This window comes from Pagrus major, chromosome 21, assembly GCF_040436345.1.
Source record: "Pagrus major chromosome 21, Pma_NU_1.0".
In the NCBI taxonomy this organism is placed as follows: domain Eukaryota; kingdom Metazoa; phylum Chordata; class Actinopteri; order Spariformes; family Sparidae; genus Pagrus; species Pagrus major.
Genome location: NC_133235.1, coordinates 2,848,006 through 2,860,020, shown reverse-complemented (window position 1 = coordinate 2,860,020; position 12,015 = coordinate 2,848,006). Strand labels below are relative to the sequence as shown.

Here is a 12,015-nt window from a genome sequence, read left to right as displayed (position 1 = left end):
GTCCTGTTTGTGTCCTTTGTGTTTTGGAATGAAACCCATCAAAACCATGCACCAGTTCTAGGTTTACATGTAAGTAGGACACTGTACTAAACGTGTGTAGCAGCATCAGTTCAAGTCACTTACAATTAAATCAATTTGAAATGTAAAAAGACATGGTAGTTTACTTTCTTATGATAGAGCATCAATTATCAGTAATTTACTTATTGGCTGGATATCACAATCTCTCATGCTCAACATTTTTCAGTGTTTAAATTGGTGAAGAAAAATTCTGAATTTAAAGTGAACTGACCCCTTACATGCTGTTGATGCTGAGCTAAACATGTTTGCCCAACGTCCATAGGTGCTGAGGTTAACTTTCACATTACCAAGTGACTGACCTATCCAGGTGTGTTTTCAGGTACCTGATAAAGTTTGATAGGGTTGCATTCCTATAGGCAAAGCTAAAGACATTCGGGAGAGCAGCAGCAGCTGTTGTGCTCGTTGACATTGCGTTGCTGCCACTTGTGGCCGCGCACAACGTGCACCAGATGCGTAACGTTACGCATGAGGGGATGACGTTTAGCTCATCAGACATTTTCTTAATGTTGATATAAAAACATTATTTTAAAAAATAAAGATTGTTCGGTCCCAAATCTCGAGTCCGAGTCGAGTCTCAAGTCAAGCGTCAAGTCACTGACTGTGCGATTTAAGTGCGACTTGAGTCCAAGTCGCAAACTTGAGTCCTTATCTCTGGTATTTAATTTTCCTGTACAATTTTGGATCTTTGCACAGTTTCAGATGAAGATTAGGCAACACAAATGTTTTCAGTATAATACTGTTTTTAGAATTTGATTCCAGCGTTCGCTGTGTAGGATTGTCTCTGACACGGGTGACCCAAACATTTTCTAACTTAAGAGTGCTGTAAAAGTAAAAATTTACTGGAAAAGGGAAGAACTTCCAAAATTCACAAAATGTTTTTAAGCAGTGAAATATTTTGCTTCAATCCATATTTCTTGCCATTTAACCTTTAAGATGTTCATTGCAGTCAAAAACTGTTGGTTCTTCCACTTGCCACACACAAAGGGTTGAGCGATTCTGGAGAAAGATAATGGATTATAGAGTCTCCTTCCCAGGTTGTCAAATACCAACACGGGCTCTGACCAAGCCACCAACCCAAAGCACCAGTGTTTTAAGACCTGGGAACGAGACTCAACAATCCCAATCCCAAAAGACAGCATGTTATATATCTGCATTTGCTTGATGCTGTGTGCTCCATGTAATCCAATAAATCAGGGATTTAGGGATTTTTACTTAGGTGATGGTGAACATGACAACAGACATTTTTCTGTGAATGTAATACCCAGGATGTAATAAACCAGAATTATCCTTTAATGCTGGGCCTGTCAACCAGTTTAACTTACTTCAGTCATTTTTTTGTAACCACACTTATCTTTGCATTTATGCTATCCCAGGTCCTGACTACATACGGCAGAAGTATAATGAGCCCGTGGAAGTGAAGGAGGTTCCTGTGGAGGAGAAAAAGGAGAAATCACCATCAGGAAGCCCACATTTCTACCGCAAAGGCACAACACCCAACCAGTCTCCGTCTCAGAGCCCAGGGCCCAGCCCCACTCCCTCACCCGCTGCTGTTAAAAAGAGCTTTTTCACCAGTAAAACTCCTGCCACCGTCGCTCCAGCTTGGAAAGACAACAAAACCCCAACAGCTGATTCTTTGACAGCAGGTAAGCAACTTGGGTTATTATTTATCTGACCAGCATGTCTTTCTTATGATAAAATATCTGCAATATCAGCAAAATATCAGCAATTAACAGCATCAACAGCAAATGTACGTGGTTTACAACCCTGATTCCAAAGACCTTTGGACACTGTGTAAAACAAACGTTGAACTTGCTGTAGTCTCGAATGAATCACCTGTAGAAGTTTGTGAAACCCAGGAAGTCCTAGAGCTGTTTACAGGACGTGGGTGTGGGACACTCCTCCATGGCTCGTATCTTGGCGGGTCTGGCTGAACTGGCCCTGTGCCACCACATAACCCAGGATGTTGACTGCAGATGCATGAAACTCACATTTCTCCGGTTTGACAAATAATTTGTTTTTCAGTAGCCACTGGAGGACCAGTCGCATCTGTTGAGCGTGCTCATCCATGGTGCGGGAGGAGATGAGGATTTCATCAAGTACATGAACACGAACTGGTTAAGCATATCCCAAAGAATGTTGTTGATTAGCCCCTGGAAAACAGCTGGGGCAGGTGTCCGAGGGGAGTGTTGAAAGTAGTCTTCTCAGACACAGACCAGGTGATATGCAATCACAAAATGAATGCAATGCAATAGGTAGATCGAGCTTGATGAGGTACTTGGCGTGGCACAGGGGTTCAAAAGAGGGGTCGAAGAGGGGAAGTGGATACTTGTTTTTGATGGTTATGTCATTGAGTCCTCGATAGTAAATGCAGGGGCAAAGTGTCTTGTCCTTTTTCTCCACAAAGAAGAAGCGAGTGATGGGAGCAGTACGGTGGATGATGGTGGCGAGAAACTTTGCGGTCCAAGGCGTTTACCACTGGGTGAATCGAGGGCTTCAACAGGGATGTTAGCTTGTTCTACTATAGTTGAATCAATGAAGTTATCATCTGCTCTGGAGTCAACTAGAACGTGGATGGGGAGTGACTCACGTGAGAGAGGTGGGAAGGATGAGGCCATCTTTAAAGATGGAGGGGGAAGTGGTTTGGCTCACTCTAGTGTGCTCTCTCCCACTAGCAAGCCTGCCCTTTTGGCATGTAGGGGCAGGTGGCGAGGACATGTCTAGGCTGACCACAGTAGATACTCAACTTGTTGAGATAGCTGTGTTGATGTTCTTCAGGGGATAGGCGAGTTCGTCCTAACTGCATGGGTTCCTCAGGGGCTGCAGGGGGAGTTCCTGAGTTAGTGGTAGGGCAAAGAGGGGAGCGTTGTTCAGGGGAGGAACTGCGTCGAAAACTGGGAATGGGGGTAACTAGCCTGCGCTGTTAGCCCTTTCTCTGTGCCGTCTCTCTAAGCCTGTTATCAACACGGATGGCTAAAGAGATCAACCCTTCCAGAGAGTCTGGTAGATCTCAAGTGGCTAACTCATCCTGCAGGTCTTTGTTCAAGCCCTTTCCAAAAATCACCTTTAAAGCTTGCTCATTCCAACTTTCTGAAAAGTTGAGAGATTTTCAACTCGAAGCCCTCGGAGTGGCTGCACAAAAAAGGCAGAGCACCCTGAAAAAATACGTATAAAGTCTCTGTTTATGTTACATTAGTATAGTTGTCTTCTCGTAGTTTTCACAGCAGAGTTTGTTCCGACTATGAAAAGCTAGTGAGCAGCTACAAGTCAGGACAAAACAAATTAAAAGTGGTCTGATCTCAGGAGCTGCAAGCCAACTGGCAAAAAGTCAAAAATCACTGATTCTTGAGAAATTGGATAAAACAGGTTTCAATTTTGAAAATAAGATAAATGTAAGTACTAAGAAATCTAAAGTTATATGTTGATAGAACAAGGTCTCAGCAGTCATGCAATATTTCAGTGCAACCTCCTGAGTTTGTACTTTTTTGATTAAATATACTTTTTTCCTGTCATTACTTAGTGTTTGTCCTCCCCGTCAGACACTGTAAAACGCTATTTTATTTAGGCTTACATAGATTCAGAGCTTATACAGTATTATGTCTACTCCTTTAGAAACTCTTACGTCATGCAACTTTTATAATAAGCAATTGATATACAAAATAAGAATATTGGACATAAAAACAACATTTTTCATTTTAAAGAGAATTACTTTAATAAATCAGTTACACTTGAGGAACAGATTGTGAAACAAATTCAACAGTGTTGACATGGAGCTGTTGGTGGTGACTGAGGCCTAATTACAACAATCGATTCCAACAATTTTACCACTAAAGTCAATGTTGCATTGATTAATAACTTGTAACAACATTTGGTATATCAATGAATGCTCTGATGCCCTGAATCCATTCATGCCCTTCATCAGGGCATTAATGCTCAATCATTATTATTATCAGACTGCCTCTGAATCCTTTCAGACTATCAACCAAAACCATGGACTTCCATTGTAAGCCGAACAGTCATTGCTTTTTATGAGTGTGGTTTGACCCATGATTACCAAATACTCATGTAATATTGTTGCATTGACTACTGAGTACTCATGTACATGCTGCTGATGTGATCCCATCACAAGATTTCTAGTTTGCTCTTTTTGCCAGTGCTCTTCAGGCTGGTTATCTACGGAGCCCCTAAAGGGACATGGGGGGGGGGGGGGGGGGATGTAATTGCTCACGCGAAAGTTTCTCGTTAGCACAAGGTACTTTCTCGTGAGCATGAGATACTTTCTTGTGAGCACGAGAACCTTATCTCGTGCACGCAAGAAACCTTTAATTTTGTTTTCCCCCCCCCCCCCCCCCCCCATGTCCCTTTAGGGGCTCCATAGTTATCGCTTTTATTATCCCCTAAAGTTTATTTTTCAAAGCTCTGATCTTTTGAAATTTTGGGCATCTTGCATGTTTTGGTATTCTCTTCTTCTTTTACATCACCCCTCTACAGATAGCTGCTGTCTCACCATAACTGCCTTAAATAAACAAATGAAAAGTCAGAATTGAATGGATTTACCATTTAATTAGTGACTATGAAGTTAAATATGTTTAATTTGATAAGACTTTGGTGAAATCTTATAAAATGGTTGTGAAATGGTGCAACTACGTTCATTTATAGTGTTAGTTATTGGGGGTCACATTCATGTTGGGGGTACGTAGGCCTGTTTGTGGAGGAAATAACAGAAATCATGTTTATTATAAATAAAGAGGTTAATATGAAACATTACAAGCCATATTAATGTTTATTGTGATCCTAAATTATATTCAAGGCCCCATTTAGGGATGATTTGGATGTTTTTGAGTTGTATACAGGAGCCATCTTGTTTTCTCTCTGTTGCTTGATGCCTCTGGCTTCTTTTTAAAATGCATACATTTATGTGATCATTTAAAACATGGCTTTCTATACAAAAGAGACAATGTTGACATGTCATGGTTGTGACAATAGACACAGCAATAAATATGTTTAAAAAATACCAAACTTCTAGCAGCTTTTTTGAGTTTGTTGCATTTAGCAAACATGGAGGGTGGAAAGGAGGTCCTCGGGAATATAGTTGACCAAGTGGGTGTCTGATTTTATTGCTTTTTCATAAATATCTGATGGTGTTGACAAAAACCTGAGATACATTTAGACTTCCCACAAAATAAGATTAAATATTGTTGAAAAGTCACTGCTTTTAGTTTTAAAGATGTTTTACATTCTACTCTTCAAATAGTTTTTTCTATTTTTCTTTTCTACTTTATCGACGGTGATATGTTGTGGTTTCTTTCTTGTGACAAATGTACTTATTGTAAGTCGCTTTGGACAAAAGCATCTGCTAAATTCCCTAAATGTAAATGTAAATGTAAACTGGAATATGTATTATACATTTTACATGATTTTTTCACAGTTTTTTATCAAATTGCAAAAGTTGAAAATTCTTTTTGGGACAACTGGTTTTGTGGGTACTGAGCTGACATATAATCATCCCACTTCTTCGTGGGACATGTTTTGCCAAAGTCTCAAGACTCAAGTCTCTTTTTTTTCTCCATGTCCTCCTCGCAGGCATAACAAAGGCAGCATCAAAACTGGAAGTGAGGAAACAGGAGGCTCCTCCAGCAGTGAAAAAAGAAGTTACCCCCACAGGTAGCAGTTACCCCAGCAATGGGCAGATTCACTCCGAGTACCACGGTTACTATGTCAAGGCAGATGTCAAGATTCCGCCACCTGAAGAACCAATCTGTGTGGATGATGATTTCCACCCATCAAGCCTTGCACGTTTGCCGCCACCTGCCAAACCGATTCAGGCACCAGCACTAAAACCCCTGCCAGCTGCGAGCCCTTCACCAGTTCCACCAAAAGAGGATGCCAAAGCACCAGAGCCTTCCAAGCCAAAAAGACAGGAATCAACTAAACCAAAGAACCTCGCAGAAACCAAGAAAGCTAGTATGGAAATAGCTCCTGAAATTGCAGAAGAGGAGTCGGTGAGTTTCATTAAGTTACTAACAATGTCTGATTTTGATTTTGATTTTGATTTTAATTTGTAGTTTTGAGTGCAGAAATCACCTGATCAAATTTCGATTAGCATTAGATCATTCATACTCTGAGCCCCAGTGGCAGATGGTTGCCAAGATGGTTGACCTTGCAGAGTTGGTGCCTTGATTGCCCGTGTTTAATTCTGATGGAATTTGGATGTGGTACAAATAAGAGAGCTCTAACTTCATTGAACGCAGGGCTGAACCATTTAAAGAAAGTATGTAATTGCCAACCTGTATTATAATTTTGATTTAAATTGAAATTATTTTCTGTAAAGTGACAACAAGATACGTTTATATCCAACAGACATATGTTGTTTCTACAAAACAACAAATAGATAAAATAATGGAGGTGCATGTTAAAACCAGCTGACTCCTCAGTGAACTTTTGTAGTTTTCTTGTGAAAAGTGACAGATTACCACATTAGTGTTATACTTGACATTTCTCATTATTTTCAAAATATAATGTACTTTCAAATTGTCATTATATTTATTTGTAACTGCTACAGTTATATATATATAACAGCTATATACAGTAGGGTCGGAGAGTCCGAGACCATGAGTCAAAATACTTATATTGTTAAGCCGATATATCAGATATTATGAATAAAATAGTATTACATTAGAAACAAATGCAAAATATGAGTGAAAAGTTTAATCTTTGAAAAATGTTTTTGAATTTTCGGAATAGCTCAGTATTTGTTATGTCTTTATTGATAGCATGCAGTTGACCTGACATGGAGGAAAGTCAATGTCAGTCTTGACAGAATTGTGTCAAAGCTTTGAGGTGTTTGGGCTCATTATCCTGCTGCAGTATGAATCCTTCTCCACAAAGATCAAACCAGAGGGTGGAGCATGTCTCTGAAGAATGGAGTGGTGCTTCTCCTCCGTCAGGGTGGAGTCAGTTCTGTGCAGGAGTCTGAAAACATCTTCCAGCACCATGTTTCAGTGTGGCTTTGAAACACTGTGGTATCATTCTCTCTCCTGTTGGTCTCCTTACATACACCCCTCTGTTACTGACACTAATCTATCACTGGGATTCATCAGTAAACAGACTTTTTTCATCGTTCACTGTGAAATTCTGGCATTTGTTAGCCCACCTCAAGTGTTTGTCCTTGTTTCCTCCTGAGAAGTGGTTTAGAAACTGCTGCTTGTCCTCTGAGACACTACAAGACAGCTTCTTCTGACAGGACCACTGCTGATTGGACTCTTGTGTTGTTTATTTAGTCAATTCTGTATCTGTGATGAAGTTGATTACGACATAAACTTTTCTTGTGTTTCCACAGGGCCCGAACTCGATCTTGGTGGCTTTAGTGATGCTGTTGAACGTAGGTCTAGCAATCATTTTTGTGCATTTCCTCACCTGACCAAATCTGAACTCAGGTAAGAATTTCTTTGAAGTTCTTAGTTCCAAAAAGAATCTGCTTGTCCAAAAGTTTATAAATTGCACAGAGTCAAACACATTACAATCATTTCCATGTTTAAAACTTTTTACATATATTCTTTTGCTTAATTCATGTATGTTCAATCTTAGTCGGAGCTACATTACCAGGGTGTCCACGCATCCTTAAAAAGTCTTAAATTCATGTATCTAAAGTTAAGGCCTTAAAAAGTCTTAAATAAGTCCATATTTTGCATATAGGTCTTAAATTACATTTAGTTAGGTCTTAAATATGAACTTTCATTTACCGCTTCCGTCATCGCCTTTTTTGTTTTTGGAAATGTGTTGGTGAGATTCAGTTAGCTCCGTGTGTTGTACTTCTTTCTGCAGTATCCAGGAACGTAAGTGACATTTTGCCAACAGCCCGGTCGGAATTTATCGCCGCACACTTCACCAGTTCCGGAAAGACTTCGACTGCGGAATCTGCTACAACTATGGGAAAGTGTAAATTTAGTGTGTTGGCTTGAACAACCAGAATTCAGTTGGTTAAAAGCCGCATAATAGTGAATCTGAAGCGCAGTGTACGCTCTGCAAGAGGACCCTCAAATTGGGCACATTTGGTGTGAAAGCGTTGGTGTCACACGCAAAATCGGATAAACACCAGTTAGCTTCTAAAAGTCTCCAGCGAAGTCACGCTATCACACGCTTTTGTACGCCTTTGTCACCAGTTTCCGGTCCAAGTTCGTCCAGTTCTGCTCGACCCGAACTCTGCGCCGCCTCTGCCATCTCACTACAGAGCAAAAAGGTCTTAAAAAGGTCTTAAAAAGTCTTAAATTTGACTTGTTCAAACCTGCAGAAATCCTGATTACTCATACTGTTGCATTTTATCTATGCTTACTATGCCAGGAGTTTTGTAAATAATCCCACAGGATGTATGAATTTATGCCCTGTGCTGTGATAAACAGGTGAGAGGGTAAATGCACAGCAGCTAATCTGACTGTGACCCTCCGCTGGAAATGGGTTGAATGTGGGTTAGAATAGAAGACTATCTGACTCCTCTGAGACACATAAGATACATTTTAGCCTCCATCATTTCTGGATATTAATAACCTAGTGCAATGCATGCTGGGAAGTATTAACTTCATTTAATGCATTAAATAAATAATCCATTGGACACGTGGGTCACTGAAGTGATGGTTGTAAATTCTGAAGTTGATAATTACGCTTGAAACATACAGTCATGTGTCAAAAGTTTCATCCACTCATAAAGAACATGTTCATCATGTCAGTCTTCAGTTCCTGTGATTTCTACAGCTCTCATGTTTCTGTGATGAATGAGTGGAACACAAACTACTTTGTCACAAAAACATTCATGAAGTTTGGTTCAATAATGAATTTATTATAGGTCTTCTGAACATGTGACCAAATCTGCTGGATCATTAATATACATACAGTAGCATCTTAACTTCTTCTGAGTGATTCTGACTGATACCAGCTGGTGCCTTTTCTGGGCCCATTTTAATAGGGCTGTTTGATACAGCCATTAGACTCAGCCACAAACACTACAATGGGAAAGTCTAAGAAGCTCAGCATTGATCTGAAAGAGCTCATTGTTGATTTGAACAAGTCAGGAAATTCACTTGGATCCATTTCAAAGCAGTTACAGGTCCCAAGATCAACTATACAAACAACTGTTTGTACGTATAAAGTGCACGGCACAGTTGTGTCACTGCCACAATCAGAAAACACAAACTATCACCTGCTGCTGAGAGAAAACTGGTCAGGATGGTCAAGAGTCAACAAAAACCACCAAAAAGCAAGTCTGCAATGAATTAGAAGCTGCTGGAAGACAGGTGTCAGTGTCCACAGCCAGGTGTGTTTTACATCAACATGAGCTGAGAGGCTGCTGTGTTAGAAAGAAGCTTTTGCTTCTTGTTGGTTCTTGTTGTTTGACCACAATGAGCATCAATATGTTTGGAGGAGAGAAGGTGAAGCCTTTAACCCCAAGAACACCAAACCTACATGGGGCTGGTAGAGTTCTGCTGCAGGACGGTTCTGCTGCCATTGGATCTGATGCTCTACAGAAAGTAAATGGAATAATGAAGAAGGAGGATTATCTCCAAATTCTTCAGGAAAACCTAAAATCATCAGCAGCAGATTGGCTCTTGGGTGCAGTTTTGTGTTCCAACAGGACAATGATCCAAACACACATCAGAGGTGGTAAATGAACGGATCAATCAGACCAGAATTGAGGTTTTAGAATGACCTTCCCAAAGTCCTGACTTGAACCCCATCAGAACATGTGGACTGTGCTGAAGAAACAAGTCTGTGCTAGGAAGAGTTAGCGAACAATTGACTGCCCCTATAGCAGAGTCAATTTAAAATAAAGGCCAACCTTTAAAATAAACCTGTTTCAAAGAAACGCCTGGTTCTCTTTGCAGGTGAGCTAAATAAAAGCCCCGGCCACTGAGAATTCATTGTCATGTTATTTATTTATTTTTTTTAAATGTTTACATCATATGTATGAGTTACCTGCAAACAGTCCCTGAACGTCATTCAGCATGGTAATGTCATTCCATACTAACCCCCAACTTTTCTTGCCCTGCAGTGGACTCATCCAAGCTACTTGCCCGAGTGGCTAACTCTCCATCAGCCAAAGGGGCCTTTTTCAAAAATGGTGCCAGTCAGAACGGCAGACACAGGCAAAACGGAGGACTGAAAATAGACACATGAAGGAGGAGGAAGAGGAGGAGGAGAAGAAGTGGAGAGAAAAAAACAGGGAGGGAAGAGAGGGGAAAAAGCAGAGAGAGAGAAAGGTGAAACCTCCACCATAACCACCCCACCCCCGACCCATGGTGTCCAAGTCCCACCTGATTGGACTGACGATGATTTGTGACTTCACTCAGAGTGCAGTGACAGCTGAAGCAAGCAGTCGCTGGTTGGAAAGGGTCCCCCGAGCCCCTCTATCAGGGATAGAAATAACAGGGGGCCTGGAGAGTAGAGTGAATGTGAGTGAGTGTAAGACCTGGCATCTATACTGTCTATAAATGCCTGTGATGTGTGTGCTTGTCTGTCTGTAGCTCCATTTCCATCCAACTGTTGAGCAAATTTGGAAGTTTTGAAATGCTGCAATAAAAAGCCTGTGCGTCGTCCAGCTGAGTTGAAGAGAATTTGTTACCTGTATGATCCACCAGAAGAACAGTGTGCCTTCACAGTGTTGATTAGTATTAGAGAAGTCATTACTGCACCTCAGTTCCACCAGCGTTGTTCATGTGCTGTCATGAAGTTTCACAACCACATTTGCCAGTTGTGGCAATCATGACAAAGCAGTTATGAAAGATTCTTTTGAACTGTGGTGCACTTTAATATAATCGTTCACCATTCAGTAACACCAAGCCTTTATTATTTAATCAGTCAGTGCATTTCCTGTTGCCATCTGCTGCATAAAATATTGTTCAAGAAACGAGTGAGCATGAAAACGTTTTTGCAGTGGCTGAGAAGCTTTTGTTGAATTTTGCTTCTATTCAATTTTTCTCCACCCCAACCTATTTAGATGGAAACCAATTTGTGCATATCTATGCGTACTTTTCACACGTGTCTGCTTCTTCTGTCCGTGTGTGTGTGTGTGTGTGTGTGGGTGGGTGGTTGGGTGGTGGACTGGATATGTTCGGAGATGCACTTTGAGCTGATGGAAGCCAACAGCTGCCTTACCGTTTTACAGAGTGACGTGGTGGTGGGAGAGAAGGGCCCAGGCAGGAATGTGAAGCGCTCGGCTGATTCTCCCTCTGCCATGTCCTGAAGAGTGGCTCTATTTATATCAGTCTGTCTATCGATCTGTTCATATCTGTTTTAGTGGGTCTCAGTGCCTGCCGTTTTATATACAGATCAGGTGGTCGTGAGGCAATCAGTGGGGTTTTATTACAATTACATTTGGAAAACTCAACCTCATTTTAAAAGGTTCATTGGTGGATTTTAACAATATTTTTCTGTAGTGCATTTCCTTGATGCAGTTTTTAAGTAAGAGTTGGTGTCATTTTGGAACTAAAATCCTTATTTTGTTGATGTGATCACTGCTAGAATATGCCATCACTGATCAGTTTAAATAGACAATGTTTTCATTGACAAATGAAGGTATGCCGGATTTACATTTAGATACACTCCCTGATTTTGTGAAGGGCAAAGAGTGCAATTTATCCTGTCTGACTGTAATTAGCAGAAACCCCTGATGCTGTACCAGTGTAATGTTGATGCCACTTATAAATTGCTATCTCCTTTTAGCAGGTGCAGTTTATTCCACTGGCAGATTCACAACCAGCTAGCTGTCGCTCAGGCTCGTACCTTGTACCCACAGTGAGCTAGCAGATGTAGCTGTAACTAAAGCCTGTTACAGCAAGCTAGCTTTAAAGATTTGATGTGGCTGCTGTCACAGGAACATCCTCCCAAAACTTTGATTTTTATGTACTCCGTCTCCCCCTTTCTGCAAAGTGAAATGTCAGTACTCAGTAC

General features: G+C 40.8%; 1 protein-coding gene across 1 annotated transcript in view; it reads left to right on the top strand.

Moving 5' to 3' along the window:
• The window catches only part of LOC141016947 (junctophilin-1-like), a 45,376-nt gene extending 34,708 nt beyond the window's left edge, over window positions 1-10,668 (top strand). The window contains exons 4-7 of the mRNA XM_073491551.1: window positions 1,452-1,721; window positions 5,659-6,077; window positions 7,415-7,511; window positions 10,118-10,668. Of these exons, the coding sequence (XP_073347652.1) occupies window positions 1,452-1,721; window positions 5,659-6,077; window positions 7,415-7,495 (770 nt within the window). The 3' untranslated portion in view covers window positions 7,496-7,511; window positions 10,118-10,668. The remainder of the gene's footprint in view (window positions 1-1,451; window positions 1,722-5,658; window positions 6,078-7,414; window positions 7,512-10,117) is intronic.
• The last annotated feature ends 1,347 nt before the right edge of the window (window positions 10,669-12,015 follow it).